General features: G+C 43.6%; 1 protein-coding gene across 1 annotated transcript in view; it reads left to right on the forward strand.

The window, feature by feature from the left end:
- The window catches only part of ccdc88c (coiled-coil domain containing 88C), a 65,511-nt gene extending 44,437 nt beyond the window's left edge, over positions 1–21,074 (forward strand). Inside the window, 16 exon segments of the mRNA XM_034111816.2 lie at positions 20–147; positions 227–356; positions 443–553; positions 1,179–1,340; positions 1,764–2,041; positions 8,338–8,481; positions 8,901–9,087; positions 9,366–9,511; positions 9,924–10,013; positions 12,471–12,639; positions 12,641–12,770; positions 16,408–16,497; positions 17,463–17,570; positions 17,653–17,790; positions 18,433–18,671; positions 19,505–21,074. Coding sequence (XP_033967707.2) covers positions 20–147; positions 227–356; positions 443–553; positions 1,179–1,340; positions 1,764–2,041; positions 8,338–8,481; positions 8,901–9,087; positions 9,366–9,511; positions 9,924–10,013; positions 12,471–12,639; positions 12,641–12,770; positions 16,408–16,497; positions 17,463–17,570; positions 17,653–17,790; positions 18,433–18,671; positions 19,505–20,254 — 3,000 coding nt within the window. The 3' untranslated portion in view covers positions 20,255–21,074.
- The last annotated feature ends 3,421 nt before the right edge of the window (positions 21,075–24,495 follow it).

Raw genomic sequence — 24,495 nt, forward strand, 5'->3', positions numbered from 1 at the left:
TGTGTTGTCATGTCTCCAGGACTTGGTGTCAGAGAAGCTGAGTGTTCAGCAGCAGAGTGTCGACCTGGAGAGACTCAATGGAGAACTGGAGAAGATGGGGCTGAACAAAGAGAAGCTGCTGCAGCAAGAGCACACGCTGGAGGACAGGTAGGTCTCGTATGCTGGGCCCATTCTAGGACTACTCGTCACAAGTCAATGACTTACATGTCTGCTGTGCACATGTCAGCAGGTACAGGCTACTGGAGTCTCGGCTTGAGGACACCGTCCAGCAGACGATGAAGATCAAAGAGGAGAAGATCTTTTCTCTAGAAAGGAAACTGGAAGAGAGCAAGAAGCTCAACGCTGGCCGATCCACTGTAAGACAGACACATCGTAGCCAAAGGTTTACACGTTGTGAGCTGTTGTGATGCACACTGTTTCACAATATGTGGGTTTGTTCCAGGGGGAAGAAAACCACAACTCCCATCATCATTCGGAAAGTGACCGGGGTCAAGGGTCAGCCACGGCAGAACTGCTAAAGATCAAAGATCATATTATCGATATAGAAAAGAATGTAAGATGTTCTTTATTACATACAGTTATTTCATATAAACGTTGTGCAACATGAACCGGGCATATGTGTGACATTACCTATTGATCACCAGACTAAATCTGACACGTCGAATGTTTCATTATCTCCATGGTCTCAATACTGATAACCTTGTCTAAAAATGATAAGTAGTTATAGTATATTGGGCGACCAATGAAAAGGCCTTAAGCCTTCCCAGTTAATGCTCCGCCACAGTTTGATATAATGTGTGATCACATTCTTATAAATAATAGTAAGTGAGTAGTTCTATTTAGTTTGTTGGCTCTAAATCTCAGTACTGATTGGTTAGATTTGCTTCGATGGCTAAGCTAACATTACCCATCTAATACGAGTAATGACGTTTTTATTTTAAATAGGCTAGGTATCACATATATTTATTTTTACACCTAATTTAGTTTGTTTGTGTTATTCATATTTTATGTAACTTATTTAATGTTATTTTAAATGTCTATATTCCTCTAATTGATTGCTTTATAATTCACCCTTTTTACGCAAATAATTCTATTTGTTTATTGACAGAATATGGTGAACTTCTCAATGTGCCTGTTATCTATCACCTGGATGTGAGCATGTGCATTGTTGCCTCCAGAACTCCTCCCTGCTGACGGAGAGCAGCCTGCTGAGGGGGCAGCTCAAACAGCTGGAGAACCAGAACACGTCTCTGAACAACCAGATGATGGGGCTGCAGCGACACACCTCCACCCTGCAGGAGCAGAACTCAGCACTGCACAAGGAGACAGCGAAACTGCAGGTACACACAATGAAATCCTCTCACCTCATCAGTTCTATTCCATTTCTCAGGGACAGATATAGAAAGGATCGTGTGCAGTGAGGCGTTCATTAAACAGCAGTGTAACTTCAAATGATGTCAGCACTGATGGAGGTTTTCTGTGACTGTCCAAGTCTGTAAACACTGCCAGAGCCCATACCGTGTTCCTGTTAGTATTTACTTCCTGTCGGTCTTCTTCTGGTGATTTATCTGACGTCCACCGCTGGTCCTTTTAACCTCTTTCCATCTCTCCCTTGATCTTCCTTATCAACGGTCATTATTTTTGCTTAGCAGCGGTGTGTTCAAAAGTATTAATAACCTCTGAAATATCCAAATGAACCAATCAGAATGTACAATTCAATTTAGCTGTGACATACATTCTTAACAACTGCCACTTGCTCTTAGGTGGAAAACTCCACCATCTCTTCCCAGAGTGCATCCCTCATGGCCCAGAATGCCGTGCTGCAGGGCCAGGTCACGGCCTTGGAGTCGGAGGTGGAGTCGTGGCAGAGGCAGCGGGAGGAGGCGTGGCGAGGCAGAGAGAGCGTGCTCAGCGATCACGAGCGCCTGCTGAACGTTCACGGGAGGCAGGCTCAGGAGTACGAGCAGCTGATCAGTCAGCACGCCGCTCTGAAGGGCAAACAGAGGGCGCTAGAGAGCGAGCAGCGCACACTGCACAGCAAGTGAGTGAAGGACCAAAGAGTATCTATAACAAAAGATGACGCACTACAAGCTATAGTATATGGTAAACACTTAGTTAAGTGGAAAGGTATATTAAGCAAACATTAGATATGTTCTAACTGACATTTGAGGCATTACAAAAAAATCTGTTAGCAAGGACATTTGGTGATGACTTAGAATTTTGAATTGAAATTTGGATATTACTTTGGTGACTATGAGGCAGAATGATTTGTCATAATCTATGTTCACTATTGGAGGAGCCTGTGACCTAAGATTTTCATCGACATAACTACACTGTAGCCGGTCAAATGTCCGGAAATAATTAATTTTACCGGACAAATTCTAAACTTACCGGTCATGTTTCAATAATAATTAAAACTGCGGTCACAGACGTGCACGCAGTTGTGGGCGGGCCTTCGCGTCCGAGCGCCTGTAGGGGAGGGTCGCCGGTCGTACCGGCGTCAAGCAGACACGCGCGAGTCCACCGTCCTAGCATTACTATACTTGTGGGGACCTAAATCTGTTTACACAGTCACGTGTGGGGACTCGTCTCCCTTATGGGGACATATTGGAGGTCTCCATGAGGGGAATCATTAATTTTAGGGTGAAGACTTGGTTAGGGTTAGGCATGTGTTGGTTATGGTTAAGGTTAGGATAAGTCTCCAGGAAATGCATGTAAGTCAATGTAATTTCCCCTGAAGTGATGTATACATGGTGTGTGTGTGTGTCAGATGATGTGGAAGGCAGATGATGTGGAAGGCAGAGTAGCTTATCTGACATCTAAATGTTGGAAAATGGTACATTCTAGCCTGTGAGCTCCCCGTTCGAGCGACTGACTATTCCTTCGCAATGTAGCATCGCATTGGATATGGGCTGAACTTGTCATGGAATGGAAATTTTCCGGCCATTTCCCTAGGAGGCCTTTGCAGAAAAGGCATGGAAACTGCATATTTTTCAAAATGGCCAACTTTCTGAGGGCCGGGCCAAATGGAAGGCAATTTGAAAGATGTCCGCAATCATAAGAGCAATGTGTATACAACGTGTCGTGCATTTTGGAACAACCATATGCGAGTACTTTGGAGTCATTTGCTATGCAAATCGTCAAAAATTGTACATTCTCTGTTAGCTTACGACCGCCCCGATTGAGCCAGCAACTGTTTTATTCGCAATTTAGCATGATATTGGGTATGGGCTGAACTTGTCCTGGACTGGAATTTTTCCGATCTTTTTCCTATGAGGTGTTTGCAAAAATGTGCTTAAAATGCATGAATAACGGCGATTTTTCAAAATGGCCGACTTTCTGGGGGGCTAATGGAAGCCTTTTTGAAATATCTCCGCAATTCCATGAGGAATGTCTGTGGCAAGATTCGGGTAGTTTGGAGAAACTATATGTGACTATCGCACAATAGGGGGCGCTACTGAGCTGGTTTACAAAAACGTACGATTTTTTTGTACAGTCTGGAAAAGGTCGTGGGCTGTGACCCGTGTTCCAAGTTTTGCGTCCGAAGCTCATTTTAGCGATTTTGTGACATTTAAATCGTCAAAAATTGTACATTCTTCGTTAGCTTACGAGCTCCCCGTTTGAGCAGTCAACTATTCATTCGCAATTTAGTATCACATTGGATATGGGCTGATCTTGTCCTGGTTTGGAATTTTTCTGATCATTTCCTCAGGAGAAGTGTGCGAAAACGCGCTTAAAACGCACATTTTTCAAAATGGCCGGCTTTATGGGGTGCGGGGATAATGGAAGCCATTTTGAAATATGTCCGTAATTCCATGAGGAATGTCTGTGACAAGTTTCAGGCAGTTCGGAGAAACTATATGTGACTACCGCACAATAGGGAGCGCTACTGAGCCGTATTTTCTAAAACGTACGATTTTTTTGGTACCGTCTGGGAAAGGTTGTGGGCTGTCACGTGTGTACCGAGTTTAAAGGCCGTAACTCATTTTAACATAAAGTTATGTGCCCGTAAGTGTTTTTAACCCTTCGATTTCGAGAAAAAACTGAATAGGACACGCCCACATTTATCATTGGTTGTGACACTTTCAATCTAAGTTTATACTCATCCTGCCAGTATATCTATGACAAAATATATTTATTTCGTCCATCCGTTCTTGAGGTATACATTTGTTGTGTTTTTGGCGCCCCCTATTGTCCAAAATGAACATGCTTTTTTGTGCCTATTCCCCAAGACAGACTGAACCTATCCACCGAAATATGTGATATTTGGATACATTTCGGATGAATTGTGAGCATTTATGTGTAGGCCACACCTTTTTGCTAATACGTTTTGATTGATGTCGGACACATTTTTCAAAACCTCGTGCTCATTTTCTACGGTAATGTGTCCGACCCTCCACTGATGCTGTGCACTAAGTTTGGTGTTGAAAATCAAAAAATTGAAATTTAAGTTAATATTTCACTGTTTTTCACATAATTCTAAGCATTACAATAGGTCAGGGGTGCCCAACCTTTTTTGAACCGAGAACTACTTTTAAAGTTGCCAGTCTGCCGAGATCTACTAGTCCAAATAGAGAGGCGTGGCCATTACTGACAGCCTACTAGGTAAATACACACTTCTACTTGTATAAAACTGACCTTTGTACGATTAATACTTCATAAAATACTGCAGATCCTTCATCTTACCTCTTTCTAATCTACACACATACAAGTATTTAACTGAAGTTACACAACAGTGTTGTTGATACAGAGTTGGAGTTTATCCACACGTCACACTACAGTGGGTAATGTTTTCAAGAAACATTGAACAGTGCTGCCACATATGACACAGGGAAAAAGAAAAGACTCTGAACCCTTTCTTTGCCATTATATAAAAATAGTGTTGCTACAAAAGTATAAATTAGGCTTACTAATAAGACCATTCAGATCTAATAATAATAATAATATATCAATTTTATATAGCGCTTTTCTGAACCCAAAGACGCTTTACATTTGGGAGGGAGGGTAGACAAACAAAACAAAAACAAAGACAGAACCAAAAAGAAACAAAACACAACAGAAAAGCAGTCAGGAGGAAGTTGATTGAGAGGGGGGGGGGGCTTATGGATAGAGAGTTGAAGAGGTGGGTTTTGAGGCGGGACTGGAACAGGGTGAGGGACTCAGACTCACGGAGGTCTTGGGGGAGGGAGTTCCAGAGCTTCGGGGCTGCCACAGAGAAGGCTCTGTCCCCGAAGCTCCGGAGTTTGGCCTTGGGGATTGAAAGCAAACCGGCTGAGGAGGATCTGAGGGACCGGGGTGGTTGGTAGAGGATGAGGAGGTCAGTGAGGTAGGGGGGGGGCCAGATGGTGCAGGGCTTTGTAAGTGAGGACCAGGAGTTTGTAGTGGATGCGGTGTGAAACGGGGAGCCAGTGGAGTTCTTTGAGGTGATATGATGCCATGATTTGGTGTGGGTGAGGAGTCTGACGGCTGCGTTCTGGACACGCTGGAGTCTATTGAGGGAGGTGGAGCTGATGCCGTAGAGGAGGGAGTTGCAATAGTCAAGGCGGGAGGAGATGAAGGCGTGAATGAGTCGCTCAGCTGCAGGGCGGGTGAGAGAGGGACGGAGTTTGGCAATATTGCGGAGGTGAAAAAATGAGATTTTTACAATATGACGGATGTGGGGCTCGAGGGAGAGGGTGGGGTCAAATATCACGCCAAGGTTGCGTGCCTGGGTGGAGGGGGAAACAGGGGTGCCATCAATGGTGACTGTCAGGTTGGGGGTTTTGCTGAGGGTGGATTTGGATCCGATGAGGAGGAGTTCAGTTTTATTGCTGTTGAGTTTTAGGAAGTTGTGTTGCATCCAGGATTTTATTGCAGTCAGACAGGATTCGATGTGGGTGAGGGGGGGGTTGTTGGGGGATTTGGTGCTGAGGTAAATCTGGGTGTCGTCGGCATAGCAGTGAAAGTCCAGGTTGTATTGGCGGAGAATCTGACCAAGGGGGAGGATGTAGATGATGAAGAGGAGGGGGCCGAGTACTGAACCTTGGGGAACACCTTGGGTGACTGAAGCTGTGGCAGAGGAGTGGTTGTTGAGGGAGATGAAGTGGGATCTGTCGGAGAGGTCGGACTGGAGCCACCTGAGTGCAGTACCTTCGATACCGATGTCATGGAGTCGGGTAAGCAGGATGGTGTGGCTCACGGTATCGAAGGCTGCACTCAGGTCGAGGAGGATAAGGATGTTGAGGGAACCGGTGTCAGCAGAGGTGAGGAGGTCATTGAGGACTTTGATGAGGGCCGTTTCTGTGCTGTGGTGGGGACGAAAACCAGACTGAAGGGGTTAAAAAAGCTGGTTGGTTTGGAGATGGCGCTATCTGAACTCTACAGATCTGAAGCTACACAGGAATCTGCTGCCAAAGTGCAATAAAAAAGACAACATTAATAGAATCAAACCCTTTTTTATAGCATTTTAGTTGATTATAAAAATAAATGCCTTTTTAAAATCGGATGCAAGCAACACTAGTTTCTTAACCTGAATTGATAATAGACTATAATCAATTTAAGTTTGCATTCTTATACCATGTTGTACAATAATTATAATGAATAAGTTCAAACAAACAAAAACTTACAGCTGATTAATAACGGTATCTAACTTGAGTTTTTATTATATCAAAAACCTGTTGAAATGCTACTGTTATTTTTACTGTCCCCCAAAAGCGCGTCGGCAGCCTCCAGGAATGCTTCTTTCACAACTTCGCCGTCTTTGAAAGACTTCATGTGTTTCGCAAGAACGTGACTGACACGATAAGATGCTCTGGAGCAGCCTTGCTCTTGTTGTTGGGCCTGGTGGAAATGGACTGCTGTGCATTTAGCTGTCCTTTCAGGCCCCTCCCCTTTTGGAGCGTAGGGCAGAATTAGGAGGGAATTCCGTCTCGTAGCGTTTGTGTACTGTTTTGAAATGCCGCTCCTAAATTACCCTTCTTCGATAAAGCCACGCTCGCATTGCAGACGAGACAGATGGACTTTGAATTGGAATAGATACAAAAATAATCATCCTCCCACTCGGAGTGACAATTATATATTTTTATACTTTTTTGCTTCTGCCATAATTGCGGTCTTGTGTGTGCGGACTGTGACTCCTGTTGACACGGAGAACCTCAGCGAAATAGTGCCCACTGCGCACCAGCCACGCCCCGACACATGGGGTCCCGCCGGCCAATCACAAAGCTTTGATGCGTTCAAGTGCATTATTCTAGCACAGGAAGATTATGTTAGGACATTAACGATAAAACAGAATATTGTTGTTCTATTTTTAGACACATCTCGCGATCGACTGGGAATCTCCCCGCGATCGACCGAGCACTCCTGCAATAGGTCTTCGCACACTTCGTGCTCAGGCCCTAATAATAATAAGAAGAAGAAGAAGAATTGTGTAGCATTATGACCGGATATGCTGATGTTTAAAACTCAGTTCATGGGAGTCATTTTTATATTGCTTCAGTTTATAATCGTAACAGATCGAAAAGTTCAGATTCATTTTTTTTTTTAATGATGCGCTTCCACAAACAACATAATTATTACATTCAAACAAACTACTTGTAGTAGATGAAGTACTTTATTCAAAAGTTTACATTAACTTGAATAATAACACGGGAGAAACGGATCCTCTCTTTTCCTCTCTCCCTCTCTCTCTCTCCCTCTCCCTCCCTCTCTCTCCTGACAGCCCGTCAGTTTCTCCTGCAGCTCGCTAAACAGTGGGCGGGGCTTCAGGTGATTATACAGAGCTGCGTGTCTCCGTCAGACTCCGCAGCTGATCTGATCTCTCTCTCGGGTCCGTTTATACTTCACTCGCGTCTATGTCCATATCGATCAGATCCAGCTCTCCTGATCGGCCTTTATAGAGAGCACCTTGTAGATATACTGTAGTTCTAAATTCTAAAGTGTAAAAGTAAAAGAAAGAGTAAATAAAAAGTCATGTCTTCACTTCCCCGTCACTGATATCACATTGAAATGTAATATAAATCAGCGTAAAGAATAAACCAAGTCAAATGACAACATAGATAATCCATATGACAAAACGGATCATGTGGATATACTGTGGATGAAAAAGAGGTATCCTGGACAACAAACATCCTCACACTGCCTTCCGGCCAAACAACACATTCTCATCTGATACTCTAACCCCATGAAACATAATAGTGGCGCATCCCTGCTTACCAACCTTAACAACCATCAGCTCCACAGGCGAACAAAAGAAAGGGCCACACGTGGCACATGCTAGATGGTACCAAGTGCTCATGCGAACACCAGGCTGACCCTGTTGGGATCATAGACAGTATGATGAATAATAACCCCCCGCAGGTATTGTGTTTTGGTGCAGCAGAAGGAGAAGTGGGACGAGCAGGAGGGGCACGGCCGAAAAGAGAAGGAGGAGCTCAACCAGGAGCTCCAGAAGACTCGGCTACTGCAGCAGGAGAATCTGCAGCTCAAATCAGAAGTGGACAGGTACTGGAAGATTACACACACCATCAGACATGGACAATAACAAGTGTAATGTTGTGGATCATTGTGTTGTGATAATGGTCCACAATGAGACAAACATGTTTGAGACTGCACCACAAGCATCCTTCATCTACATTTCACTTCCACACAATAACTCTATGATGACGCTATTCACTGGAACAGATAGCAACAACATCTGTTCAACACGCATATATCAGAGCCTAAGGCAAATATCAAAGGTATGGTAAGACAATCCCATTTGTAAACCAGCTTGAAGTTTATCCTCAGTGATCAGGTTTTTGAAACGGGTTCAGGGACAGTTGAGCCATAGGCTGGTTACGGTGAGAGGTGGAACCTGGCAGCACACTTTGAGGTTCTCTTGATTTCTCTCATAGTGAATTCTCTCTGCCTTCCCCTTTCAGACTAGCAGAGAGCCAATCCCAGCAGTCCGTGCAGTGTGAGGGGCTGCAGCACCGAGTGAACGATGTGAAGGGCTTACTAAGCTCCTCCCAGCAGGAAGTGAGTCGATGGATGGCACAACACGACTCCCTGATGGAGCAACACCAGGGCCTGGATCTCACCATGACCAAGCTGGACAACCACTGTGAGGTGAGCGCCGCCTTCCCTTCTGCCATCAAGCCGCCTGGAACATGCAGTGATCCATATGTTTTGTAGCACAGCAGTGTTGTGACTGACGCTTTGAATCTTTTCCTTTAGAGAACAAGGCTGGATTAGAGATGCTCTGGTTGCTTTGATTAGATACATTTTAATGTTTCAAACATTCCAAGTTTTGATCATATTTACGTAAATGGCCACCTCTCCAGATCAGCATCTCATGTTACTGTCCTGACATGACTGTGTGTGTCTCTGTGCATGTCTGTGTGTAGCTGTTGAGTCGACTGAAAGGGAACCTGGAAGAGGAGAACCACCACCTGCTTAGTCAGATCAACCTGCTGAGTCAGCAGAACCACACTCTCCTGGAGCGGAGCATGGAGAGCAAAGAGCTGTACCACCAGGAACAGAAACTATACATGTAACTGCACACAGCACACCTTTGCACCCTGCACGTATGTAGTACACTACCAGTGACACAAGTACTCACATGTGGTGCTTAGGTGACTTTTCAAATGTAAAACCATTTCTTTCTTTTTCCCTTGCCAAGCTGAAGTATTATTTAGCACTTAACACGCTCACATTCACTTGTTTGTGTCATTAGATTTCTTAGCTGATTACATTTGTAAAACTGTAAATAACCCCAGAAAACCTTACCCTGCACCACAATGACGCTGCGGCATCCAGCGCCCCCTTGTGCTCCAGAGTGTGCATCTTTGTCTCTCCCATGCTCAGTAATCTGCCATCCAATGAAATGTACTTCCTGTTTTGAGTAACATCATCTGATAAGAAGACAAAAGGACAATGTATGAATGTTTCTTTTCTTCATGTAGAGATAAGCTGAACGCTCTACGTCGTCAGAAAGAAAAACTGGAGGAGAAGATCATGGACCAGTACAAGTTCTACGACCCCACGCCTAAAAAGTAATGCTTTTATCAGCCCTATCATTTTGGAAGATAACATGGAGAAGCCAGTGGTGTACAGTGTTTACCTCCATGTACTCAAGGACTGTACACTTTGAAATGACCTATATCACTCTTGCTACATCTCAGGTGCAAATATTGTACTTTTTACTCCACCACATTTTTTTGGCTGCTTAAGTTACTTTGAGGATTCAGATTAATCAAATATATAATCAACACAATAAAAAAAGTATGCATTATAGGTTAGGATCAACTTTATTGTTCACCTTAATGAAATGAACAAATGACACGGTAGTTTATATAGTAAATATGTAAGCTCCTGCATTACCAGCTGCAACTTTAATGCATTAATGTTTAAAATACAATAATACAATATATATTAGGCTGAAATAAGCCATTGAGTGCTATACCCTTGTACTTAAAGGATATTTTTATTCTTTTTTTTCTTCTTTAAATGTAAGTAACATTTTGAAGGCTGGACGTATACTGACCAGGGGCCTCGTTTATAAAGCCTTGCGTAGGATTCACGTGGGAAGGTTGCTTACGTAGGACAAAGCAAAAACATACGCACAGACACTTTCCGATTTATAAAACACTGCGTACGGCACGTCCTACACCGGTTTCCCTTTATAAATCACAATCAACTCGAAATGCGGCGCAGCTTTTGCGGGCTTCACGTAACGCCCATATTTGCCTATAAATAGTCAAAGAAACGCCCCGTATTAATATTCCTTTGACTGACTGCATGAAGGAGATCGCAGGAAATGACGACAGAACAGCTAAAAAAGCAATACAATTACTAACAAAGCACTTACATACTAACAAAGCACTTACATACTAACAAAGCACTTACATACTAACAAAGCACTTACATACTAACAAAGCACTTACATACTAACAAAGGACTTACATACTAACAAAGCACTTACATACTAACAAAGCACTTACATACTAACAAAGGACTTACATACTAACAAAGCACTTACATACTAACAAAGGACTTACATACTAACAAAGGACTTACATACTAACAAAGGACTTACATACTAACAAAGGACTTACATACTAACAAAGGACTTACATACTAACAAAGCACTTGCATACTAACAAAGGACTTACATACTAACAAAGGACTTACATACTAACAAAGGACTTACATACTAACAAAGCACTTGCATACTAACAAAGCACTTGCATACTAACAAAGGACTTACATACTAACAAAGCACTTACATACTAACAAAGGACTTACATACTAACAAAGCACTTACATACTAACAAAGCACTTACATACTAACAAAGCACTTACATACTAACAAAGCACTTACATACTAACAAAGGACTGGCTTATCTAAATGCTTGTCTCTATGAAGCCTGATGTACTTTATGATTCTGTTTTCTTCAAGTTTGTATCTTGTTGGTCGAACGCACTTATTGTAAGTCGCTTTGGGTAAAAGCGTCGGCTAAATGCAATGGAATGTAAAAAAGACGTCTCACACCGTGTCAGATTTTGCTTCTTTTGGGGAGGTGGAGATAAATCATATTGTTTGGTGGATGCAGTTTGAACCAGAGTAGCAGCATGGAGGTCGGATCGTCACCAAAATAAATTAATAAGTGGTCCGAAAAAAGTTAATGACAAAATACACATAACCTTCCTCAGGCAGTGTGTCAGTGTGTTTGTGCCGAGGACAGGAGACCCCCCCCCATGATGAGAATCGGGGGGATCCCTGCGGAGTGGAGTCAATTCATGTTTATTTTTGTATTTGATGGTTTGTGTTCCAGTGGTGTTCTTAGTTTCCATACCTCCTGTGTTTTACGAGCGACTTATCAAGTCTTAGCAAACGGCATAAAACACGATTAAAAGTGATGGTATATAAATCCATGCTCGTATCTACAACCTATAGAAATGCAAAACGGCGTCAGTTTAGACGTAATTCTGTCCTCCTGCTTACCGCGTCATTTATGAGAAAACATTTCATAACATTAACACAACATATTCGAGGTGGTTTTAAATAACATATCCGTATTTATTTATTTCTCCAAGTTATGTTTTTGTGTGCACGAGGAGTCTCAAACAGGCGTTTGTTTCATCATTTTAAGATTGGCTTTAATCAATTTGTGAAAATGAATTCTTCATATATGATAAATGAGAGGTAACATTTTATTTATGGTATCATTTCCACATATTTCTCTCCATTCTTCCTTCTGCCAACGGTGTCGCAGTTTCTCGTCTCTCCCGTTTTTGTGCGTACCGGGTACGGATGGGTCAGAGTGTGAGGTCCTCATACATCTGGCTCCAGAGTATTTCTACACTGTGGTATTACTACTTGTACTTAAATAAATCACCTGAGTACTCCTTCCTCCTCTGGCTGTCGTGTATAATAATGGCTGTAGTGCAGTGTTGCTTTTCTGCGGTATCAGCTCCATACCGTGGTTAACGTAGTTGTTTTCTTTCAGGAGGAGCCAGTGGTCTGGAGCCAAAGCTTTGGCCAAACTGATCAAACCCCGGAAGGAGAGCAGCAGGGAGCGGGGGGGCGACCGGGACAAGGAGGCAGGCAAAGACCGAGAACGAGCCAAGAGCGCCCCGGACATCCCACTGCCCTCCCCCCCTCCCCTCCTCCCTCCTGAAAACCCCCCCACCACATCACCAGCGCTCAGGAAATTACACGCAGGCCAGCAGCCATGCCCACAGTAACCATAACAACCACACCGCCAGTCTGGGACCCCAGAGCCCTGCAATCACACCCATCAGCGGAGGTAAACACACTCTCGCAGACACACATACAAAATGTAATTAAATCTCTTAATACATCATAAATGACCTACAAGTGTCTGATGATGGGCCTTTTTTTCCAAGCACGCTCACAATTTCCCCGTCAAAGACACACACACTGGTGGTGCAGTGAGAACATATTTTTGTAGGCCCACCAGGAAGTTAGCATAACAAGGGCTATAAACAAAGTATGCGCCAGTAGCATGGCTGCGCATCACCTCCGCTAAGGCGGCTAATGTTTAGCTAGAGGACGTTCAGTGGTCTCATCTAGTCGCCTGTTAGCAACTGGTTTTATGACTCATGAAACATTCAGACTTTCACCAGGGAGGTGTTTACTGACGTATTTGATGTCATTGAGAACAACTGAAAGTCTCTTCAGCTTGTGTTAACCATTAACCTTACTCAAGACACCATCTCATTTCCATGTTCAAGGACTCGTATCTGCACCACTTTATCCTAAATTAATGTCTATGGTTATATCTTTTCTTTTTTTTTAAACAGGATGGATGGAAAAAGGGTATACATGAAACAAGTGATCATACAATGCACATATATTCAGCACATGTTTAGCTAACACTTCAAAGCTGATTGAGCTTGTGATCAGGCGCACTTCCTCACCAGTTCTCTAGAGGAAGCTGTTGACCAACACGTCACTTATTGAATACCTGCCATTGCTATGCCCTCTTCTCTGTCTCTGACATGTGTTACCCTGCACGGTATCTGTTTCCTCAGCCTCTGCCGGGACACGTGAGCCAGAAGCTCACATTCTCTCAAACGGTCATATGTTTGGAGTATGTGCAATTACACTTTGTGATTGATGTCTTATGTAATCAGTCAGTTTGGGTACAGTTAAATGACTGTGTACAATGTGTGCCTTCCATTTGATGAAGCCCAACAAGCACTACAAAGGAGCCCTTTATTGCAGCCTTATTGGAATGTATGTAAGAGATGCACAATACACTGACCATGAATGCAGTATAGTGTTGGTCCTTCTTCATCGTCACGCCGACACGAAGAGATGGATCACACTGAACAGGGCATGGTTTACATGGACTGATGAAACAATGGCAGTCAAAGAAATGGTTGGCGGTGCCGTTATGGTCCATATCTCTCTAAACAGTCAACTCTACAACCAGCGTGTCTCAACCTTTTGAATACTACTTGTGACAAGGGAGACATGTCTTCACCACACACAGTTAACGGCAGGGAGCCACGCATAGGAGTGTGTTCTAATGCATGCAGGTTTTCTTTTTCAATGCTTTATCTTAAGTTCCACTCATGGCTGAGCTCAATTCACATTTCAAATGGCTTTTGGATTTCATTCCACAATCATTCAGTTGAAATAACAACACATCTTCTAAACAGCAGAATACATACGTCTTGTTTGTCTGCATACATGACCCCCCCCACGTAGGCTTGAGCTATGCATGGCGTTTGTATCCGTCACTTCCTGTGCATCATTAGTCATGTGGTCAGATCAAAGCGAGTGGAGGTCAGCCTTGAGTCTCATGCATGATTTGACTGTTTTCTTATTTTCATCTCAAAGATCTTCTTGCATGATATTGATTATTTTCCATTCTGTCAATCACATACTAAATCACTTGTAATCAACTGTCTTTCATTTATTCATTATTTCATCATTTTCTTTACCTTTCTCTCTCCATTCTCTTCATCTCAGCTACACCCACCCCAAAACGTTTCCGTTTCCTCCGCAGTAAAAGTCAAGAGAAACTCCTCCCCCCCTCCTCCTCCCGTCCCTCCCTCTTACTCACTAGAGGATTTAGGTTCTGGTCTACCTCAGCTGACGCCATCACTAGCGAGCCAAACTCTTCATCATCCTTTTAACCATACACATCATCATCATCAGCATCGTCTTCTTCTCTGACACCCCCACATCAGACTGTTCAACAACCCCCATCTCTGTGACTCTCAGAGCTCCAAATGCACATCTCATACATACACACAACACACACAAGCAGGTTCATGCTGCAGGTGTGAGCCACCAAGTATTACTAGTAAGTATAGTATAGTATACCCATGCAGCCGTGTGTGTGTGTGTGTGTGTGTGTGTGTGTGTGTGTGTGTGTGTGTGTGTGTGTGTGTGTGTGTGTGTGTGTGTGTGTGTGTGTGTGTGTGTGTGTGTGTGTGTGTGTGTGTGTGTGTGTGTGTGTGTGTGTGTGTGTGTGTGTGGTGTCTTATAAAAGTTAACAGCATTTAATTACACAAAAGATGCGGTGGTGTACAAAATGAAATGTGCGAGTGGAGGCGCTCTCCTCATCCGACCGGTCAGTCCAGGTCAGCCGGAGGAAGAGGTCAATCCTTGGCTTGCTCTTCCTGTTGTCATCTGAGGTCTTCTCCTATTGGCCGGCGTCGTCGGGGGGCGGGTCCAATGCAATTCCTGCCTTGTTTTATTGTTAAATTACATCATTCTGGTGTCTGTGGTTATTTAAACTTTCCCTAATAAACGTTATTCAGCGGCAATAAATGAGTGCTAAACCCAGTGTGCTCAGTGTAAAACATCACATGTCATTTCACCGTTGATTCATGGTTTGAAAATGCAGCATTTCGCCACATGCTAATGCTAACCGGAAGTGAAGCATTTTCAGAATAAAAGTATTAAGTTAAGTTAGTGAACTCCAGGTTTTTCAGAATAAAACTGATTTAAATTAAATAGTGTATTTAATTCAAATTACACCATATCAACATTGATTTTAATTTCTAACATGTCTTAGCGCTGTCAGAAAGCGCTGCTCTCCCGATACCTGCGTACCTGAGTTCAGCGTGTGATTAGAAGCGATCTAACATCACTCCAAATGAAACGTATATGATACCGTATTTATGTTGAAACTGAATTATCTTCATAAAAGAAAAACGTAATACGATAACTCTTTATATCAGATTCATTACTTTTTTATAATTGAGGACATGTTTTCCTCTCTTTATTTAATTATCATTGTTCACAGTGGATAACAAAAGTATTTTCAAAGTTATTTATTTAATTTGAAGATTTAATTTGAGGTTGTTTTTACCTCATTAGATATAACAACAGACTTCACAGCTTCACTCAAAAACCTCAATAGAAGTTTCCAATGTAGAAAAAAAGACTTTTGGTACTGCACTAATATAAATAATATGTGTTGTGTGCGATCACCTCACTTCATGCTTTGAATGCTTTTATATTAAGAGCACATCTCAGTGTGTGTGAGTTGCTCTAAATCTGATGCTTTGCTGCAGCTTTCTCTCTTTCTCTGTTCAGTCAGCAGTCACCATAGCAACCGTACTTTTCCCCTAGCACCTCTTTTATAACCTTTGTACAACCAGCAGCTGACGGTGGCTTATATAAGCTAATGTTAGCTTACATGAAGCATAGTCAAGGACATTATGTTGTCTGTTGGGCTGAATGTTAAAACAATGTCCATTCATGTCCACACCTTCACTTCCAAAACACAGTCACAGTGTCTCAATAGAATGAGATGCATCCCTGAATGACGCTGGTATCACAGTGACTTCTAAGCTTACATGAACAAGTCATTTCCATGTGTTGCTTGGCTTTCCTGCTGCTTGCTGTCACACAACACCGTCCTATGGCACGCAGGTTCTAACACTGTGATCGGTCTGCAGGTTTGACGGACAGGGGCCGGGGGGGTTATCGTAGCAGCACCCCAGGAGGCAGCAGTGAGAGTGTCAACGGAGAGAACGGACATGGACAAGGTAAGGAACTGTAAATCCAGCAGGAGAGTGAGCGACTTGATGAAGATGGAAGTTAATTCCAGCTTTCAGGCCTGTTTTCCAGCGCAGGTAAAGACTCTGGGATATTAGAACTAAAGGATCCAATAGGAACAACCATGTCATGCTGGCCTGTTGCCAAAGAAGGTTCCTGAGCCAGAGTTAGGCATGCGGGGTGATATACCGCCTGATGGGAAAGCATGTGAACAACTGGAATCACATGGATGCAATGACTTCATTTCGTGCAAACACATCATCCTGTAACTCAATCACATCTTTTGCAATAGTTAGTGTTGACTGGCTGATTGCTCTTACGCCATTTCTCTCTGACGAGAATGCAGCCTTCGGGGGCAGGGCGTCCATCTTTCTTGGGCTCCGATCATATCCAGGCAAAGACTTCCTCTTCGCTGCTGGTCGCTGTAACAGAAGCAAGCATTTAGGTGTGTTGAGAGACTCGTGTCATTGAGCCACAGAATGTGCTGTGTGCAGATATCTGCATTAAAGAGTCAATGTGGCGTCAACGAGTCCAGGGTGCATTTGGACCAACGTGCTCATTCAACTGGCTAATTACACGCTAAAGTGCGTAAATGGGTTGTCTCGTCACGAACACATGAATGCTTCCCATACTAAATATACATATTCTGCATTCATATATATAAGCGCCAGGAAAAGCGCTATACAAACGGCATGTATTGTTATTATATATAGATATCTGTTTAAACTTTATAGTGATTAGTTTGATCTTTCTTGAGTTCAAACCTTAAAGTGTTTGAAGTGTCAAAGGTTTCCCTAATGTCCCTTGTCCTCCAATGCTTCCTGTTCAAAGTCTTTCTACTTTAGATGAATGCTTTGACAGATGTTGTAAAGGAATATATTTGGATAGCAAGTCTTTATATCAAATGCTGAATGAATGATGATCATATTAACATTCTGTGTGTGTTCCCCCCCAGGTCCGGCCCACAAAGCTCTGAGCTCCACTCCCAGCCATCAGTCCCCCTCACTGGGCCTCCCTAACAACTCCAACCCCCGACTGGGAGGCCCGGCCCGCCGGCCCAGAGGTCAGCCCGCTGGTTCAGAAGTAACCTTATTTAGAAGCCATTTTTTAAAGTTTCTTTTTTTAAAGTGTGTACATTTCTTCAGGTCTGTTATTTGATGAAGACTCTCGCCACAACACTTCCGACTCCATATTTAGTCCGCATGGCAACACGGGAGGTCTCCCGGGGTCGGCAGACTTCAGCCACAACACCTCAAGCTCCAGCTCACCCGTCAACTGCAGAGGTACACACTGTGTATTTGTACACTTAAATCTAAAGTCATATTCAGCCCAATGTGTACAAATAAATGTACATTACTGAAAATACATTATTTTATCAAACTATAATAAAAATGTGTAAAAAATCTCTATATATAACTAAAAGATGAATAATTGTATTACATTTTAATAAAACATTATAAACGTAGATAAACATTACTGAAAATGGAAAAAAGTATTACATTCTAAATACAAATGTTGAAATACTGTATATTTAAACAGTATTTAAGGCTACCCTGTAGGACAATTAATATTATTAAATTATAACAAATATTGGTTAAAATAAATATACATTACTGTCAAAATATAATTTAAAACATTTTAAAACAAATATACATTACTGAAATTGGATCATATTGAAATATAATTAAAATTGAAAAATAAATAAAATTACTGAAAAGAGATATTTAAAAAATATTATTATTAAATATATACAAATGTGTTAAAAATAATTATACTTTACTTAAAATATATATTTTTAAATGATAATAAAATAAATGTACATTACTTAAAGTAGATGAAATGTACATACGGTTAACAGACCGTGAATCCTGTATTCACCTGTAGTTTTAGGTTCAGTCAGTAATAATACATGTTTTTCTTATTAGACCCATCAGATCGCCAGACTCGCTCAGCCAGCCTCTCCAGTGATGATGTCACAGGTCTCAGCCAATCACAACTGGCTCTGTCACGTAGCTCCACCCTTCCATATGACCACGTGCCCCAGAGGGCTCAACCACAACGTGGGGTTGGGGTTCGGAGTAAGACTTGTACGTCTTCTCCTGTTAAGGACATGTTGACCCTGGAAGAGTTTCTACATGAGAGCAACCTGAAGTCGCCTCCTATGGTAAGAAGTGTATGCAGTATGGGCAAAACAAGTCATCGCTGAAGACGGTGAGATACCTGCAAAAAAAGCATCATTATAATGCAGACGCAGTTAAAAGACTTCTATCACAGCTGTTCTACAGTGGGGTATCTTAGTCTATGACTAATAGGGTCAACTATGAAGCCATGACATTTCATTTTCAAGTAGTACAAGTAGGGTAGATTGTGACCATCTGCCGGTCGGCTACAGAATGGCTGACTGTAATGGCATAATGGTATTGCTTATATAGTTTATACCTTGGTATTAAATGTATATAAATATATAAAACACTAATTTACGGCACAGATTAGACTATGACAGGTTCTACATGTTCCATATTCCTAAATTGAGTTTCCTTTTCATCAAATTCCAACAAACATATAATATGCATGACACCAGTTACTTGTTTCCTGGGTAGTACTCCCTGTTCTCTGGGAACATGGCGGCGACAGGGTATGCGTACTAAACAAAGGACAGGGGGTGGGTTACTGCTTCACCTTTAGCCAACAGCACATGTGTTGACCCCAGAACCCCTCACAGCTTGATTCAGGTCATGGTCATTGTTTTAGATGCTAATTACCAGAGGCACGTGTCAGTGGAACACGAGTAGCACAGCGAGTAGTGTTCACACAGCGGTGGCATTCCAACAGTCAGAGGCAGCGTATGTCAGTCGGCGTTGTCAGTCAGTATATGCTGAGTTGAATGGAATTGATGTGTTTCATGGAGCAGTGGCATGCTTTTAGTTAGCTAACCCCTTTGATAAAACACAATTCTACCTTTTTATTTGTTCTTACTCTGTTTTTTCCTTTGTCTAGGTGTCAACAGGAAGCAAGGAGGACTTAATGACTGACTACTTCACCAGAAGTCCCGCCCCCTCGGGTCCCCCTGGCAAAGATCAGGCTCCTACCAGCTATGTCACGCCCACTGTGCAGGCATCCAACCAGAGGCCGGGACAGAGCGTCAAGCCGTTGCCCCGCCAGCCTGTGGGCCAATCACCAGCCTCGGGCCAGACCGTCATCCAGAGGTCCGGCCAATCACTGAGCAGGGCGTTCAGCCTGGCCTCGGCTGATTTGCTGCGCTCAAACGGACCAGACAGTTTCCATGGAAATGACGGCCAATCAGATGGGGTTGTCCGGAGACCAGGGGCAGGGGCTAACGGGAGGGAACGCCCTCTGTCTGCTCGGCTGGCTGGCCCAACCAATCAGCCTGCAGACGGCAGCTTCCTGAATCTGCCCATTCACCATTCCACCTCTCTCAATCTGCAGACAGAGAGACACGCAGAGAGGGGGAGGACTCCTGACTCTCGGAACGGCCCCACCCCGTCCTCCACCTACCACAAGGTGGCTGAGGTTGCCATGGTCACCCCTGTCAGGGCTGTGTCAGCCACGCGGCCTGAAGAACCCTCGGTAAAAGGGGAGGGGCTAATGCCAGGTGACTCCTCCCATGTAGAGAAGGAGAGTGAGAAGGCAGGGTGTGGATCTGTGGAACGGCCCAAAAGCACGCCCTCGTCCCCCGATCCCAACAACGACCCTCAGACTGTGTGGTACGAGTACGGCTGTGTCTGAATGCGACCCAAAGAACCAGCGTGGCTGTGTCTGAATGCGACCCAAAGAACCAGCGTGGCTGTGTCTGAATGCGACCCAAAGAACCAGCGTGGCTCAGACTGCTGGGGCTGATCACTGGAGCTTCACAAACCCTCAGACACAAGTCACCAGGCTCTGAAATGTAGATAAATGCTTCAGCTCTTGGAAGTCTACTCTTTGCTCCGATTCAACTGGAGATAAGTCCAACAGCTGTCACACATGCTTGATCATGCCACATTCCTGCTGAAAGTTCCACAAAGTTGAACTCCATCGGATAAGAAGATGCAACTTTTAAAACCTGGAAAACGAAGCCACATGAAGGAAACCATGTATTTATTGAATCAAAAGCTGAGTCTGTCTGAGGCGGATGCAATGTGGAAGGATTTGATGTGAACACGCCAACACTATAGATGGCCTCTGAGGGTGCTGGAGTACAAGACTGTACTCACAAGCAGCCTCCAGTCCACACCATGGGCTTTCCAGAGGTGTTGCATTCACTGGCTGTTTTTTAATATTCAATGTTTTGACCAGATGATCACATGTTTTTAAAGACTTGAACACATGAATCCCTAACACTTAAAGCCTGCAGGTACAGAGGACAAGCATACCACGTGTGGGCTCAGTCTATGAGCTGGAACTCTTTGACTGTGGGCCTGCTGGGGTTCACCTGGAATCAACCCGGAACAATCCATCATGCAAACCGAAGTGAAGGCAAACAGAAGCTCCTGAACGTATCGGATGTCTCCTCCTTTTTCTGTTCGCCTCTATTATCTAAAACACACACTGGAATACAGGAGCCGGAGAGGGGGGGGGGGGGGGGGGGGGGAAGCAAAGAGAGGAGAAGCAAGTGATGGAGGAAGGGGTTGAGGGGAGCGTTATTGAGAACACTGAAGGATGCTGGGATGGACAGATATAAAAGTGACGGGCAGGGCTGCTCCCAGTTAAATTACAGTCTTTCTCCCTCCATCTTTAGACTCTGTCCCAGCATGCAACACACTAACACTTTACTGGAAATGTTCTGCCCGAGCCAACACTAGTTTCACACACACACACACACACACACACACACACACACACGTGTATATAAATATATATAATGATATATACAGACGGAGGAATTGTCTTGGTTGTGGCCTTGCTAACCATTGAGCTGGACTTAATTCACACACACAGCACAGGGTGAACCACTGTGTCCTTGGGAGAGTGTCCTGCTGCATGCTAAGTGAGCAGGACACTTGTGAGTACGACCCAGCGAGAGGAGAGTTAGCAGTGAAGGAATGAGCTCTGCACCAAGTGTCAGTGAACAGGTGACTTGTCCTCAGCTCAAGTGTCTCTGGTCCCTCTGGAGCTTCGTGCGCCCTACAGGTATCGCTTCATACGAGCACAGGTTCTATTGAGTGGTGCAAGGGTAAACGTTTGTCTAAAGGCAAAGGGATCCTTACGGCGGCCGACACGTGCGAATGCACAATAGCATAGAAACGTCCATGAGGGGAAATGCGCTGGCATTCCTAACAAAGGATGCAAGTGTACAAACACAAACGTGCTCATAAAGAAACATCTTCACCACTCAGCGACAGCATGGCCGCTGCATGCTAACCGCTAAGCTAAGCGCGGCTAGTGTCCGGCCTGATGCCATTCAGTTGGCTCATGTAGCTGCTATGGTTGCTTATGACATGCTGACGCTCCAGACTTTCAGCAGTGGGTACTTACTGACGTTCACTTCAGGCATCTCACCAAAACACATTCAGCAAAGGCTCACTTCTAAGTTAAGGATGTGTGATTCCTGTCATGTCCTCTGAAGCTTCTTGACTCACAGCAGCGTACTCACTTTGTAATCACTGGTTTGAATGTAATCACGTCAACACAGAGACGTACTAAACGCGTCTCGTCCCGTTATTAAAAGCAGCAGGATTTACAAGACGTTCATCTTTCACACACATTCCACTGAACTATGTTCCATCACACACCGTGGTTTAAGACTGGGAAGGATGCTCAATGAGTCCGGTTCACATGGAGACACATTTAGCTCTGAGTGTTTCCTCACCACTCTCGGGGGGATTATAAATACTTTGAGCCCATTAAACAAAGAAGAGACGAGGAGGCGGAAGACGTTCAGGAGACAGTCGGTGTCAAAGAAACGACTGATTGAGATGCTACTGACTCGACCCCTGACTGTACTGCTGGCTGTAACCACTACGCATTGCTCAGGACGGAGGCAAAGACGTTCCTGCAAAGCACTAAAACGATGATGATGATGATGATGATGATGATGATGATGATGATGATGATGATGATGAAGACGATGATGATGATGATGATGATGATGATGATGATGATGATGATGATGATGATGAGGAAGATGCAACACTGGAGAATGAAGCTTTGACTGGGATCGCTAAGCGTTCCCCTCACCTTCCCAGCATAACGCACATGTCAATATGCAACAAAGTAAATTATTAAACCTGTAACATTTGTACATGACGTTAGATTTTATAAACAGGGGAAAGGTTTAGAAGACTTCTGGACTAAAACTTCGCCTTAAAGAAACAAATGTTTGTTGATACCAAAAATCCAGATCAATACCTGTAAAGTGAAGTGTGTTGTTGTTGTTGTTATTGTATTAGATCATTTTAGCAGATGATGACACTGTAGGTTGATGCTGTCGATGTACCCGCTTCGTGGGTATGTGTGTGTCAGCACTCATTTCATTATTAGTTCCTTACGTGTGTCTGTGTTTCCATTTGCTGAAGTCAAAAGAAAACAACATTACATTTCGTTATTAGAAATAGAACATTCCAAGAACAATTGTTTTTTAATTGAAACTACGCCCCCACACACACACACCCCCACACACGTGTGTGTGTGTGTGTGTGTGTGTGTGTGTGTGTGTGTGTGTGTGTGTGTGTGTGTGTGTGTGTGTGTGTGTGTGCGCGTGTGCGTGTGCGTGTGTGTGTGTCCAACACCACCGACATTTGTTTTCAAATGACCACGAACAGTACTTTACACAAATCTGGTTCTCCAGTTAAGTGTTAAATTAAGTGTATAATCTTAATCTCGATCAGCTATAGTCCTGCTGGAGTGCACCGGAACGAACGATACTATCATAAACAAATGCCCACACACACACACACACACACACACACACACACACACACACACACACACACACACACACACACACACAGAGTCGGTCCTGACTGTTTGTCTGTGTGCCTGCTTTGTTTGCTACCTGTGTGTCCACTTTAGTGACTGTCCCGTGATCCCCTTCTCATTCTGTGGTTGTTATCGATACACTGAGAGGAGCAGCTGCTTCCTGCTCGCTGACTGACTTCAGATGCGGTGCGGTCTCAGTCACCGCAGATGAATACTGAGAAGCAAATGGTCATGAAGACGTTAGAGAGAAGTAAAGCAGAAGTAAAGCAGCGCTGACGTAACGGACGCTTCCTGCTGTAACTGGAATAACCTCTGCTTCACATTATGACTGCTCTGCTGTGACGATGGGACTCCTGTTAAAGCTACTATTGTCGTTACTGCTGTGATTACACCCACAAGCTTTGTGGTAATAAAGATGTATGAAAATGAACTGAGGCTCCTATACCTGAGTGCGGAAACTGAAAGCAACATTAATAATCATCTGCAACTAACAATTGTGTTTCTTAATAGCTACGAGGGTCTACATGATCCTCTTCATTTGAGTTCTCTTTGTGCCGCCATGTTTCTGCAGTAGCTCATAAGGGACAAACATAAGGACTGCAGACAAATAGCCCTCACCTCAGTGATTATGAAATCACTAGAAAGAATTCTGCTCCGATTTCTTATCAGTACAAGTGGTGCCATGGAAAGCACCATTTGGCCATTCGTGCCAAAACACATAGCCTATTTATAAACTTCAATATTTAACAGAACATATTTCAAAAGGAAATAGCACAACGTGCCGTTAAATAATTAATCTGAGGCGGGGATATTAAGAGCCCCTCATCCCCCTTGCAAAGATCCTAATCTTAGAACAGGTGGTATAAATGTACATGTCGCAGTGCAGGGCCAGGTCTGCCACAGTTGTGAGGAACAACACACGCTACATTGTCGTCAACCTGAGCGTGAAGACCTCAAAGGACAACTTGGAGAATGTTCTCCCATGCTTGTCCACACACAAAAACTTCCAAGAGCAAATGAAGAGAAACTTTTGGCAGGGAACCACACCGATGTAAAGTCTGTCACAGTTC

This window comes from Pseudochaenichthys georgianus, chromosome 22, assembly GCF_902827115.2.
Source record: "Pseudochaenichthys georgianus chromosome 22, fPseGeo1.2, whole genome shotgun sequence".
Taxonomy (NCBI): Eukaryota; Metazoa; Chordata; class Actinopteri; order Perciformes; family Channichthyidae; genus Pseudochaenichthys; species Pseudochaenichthys georgianus.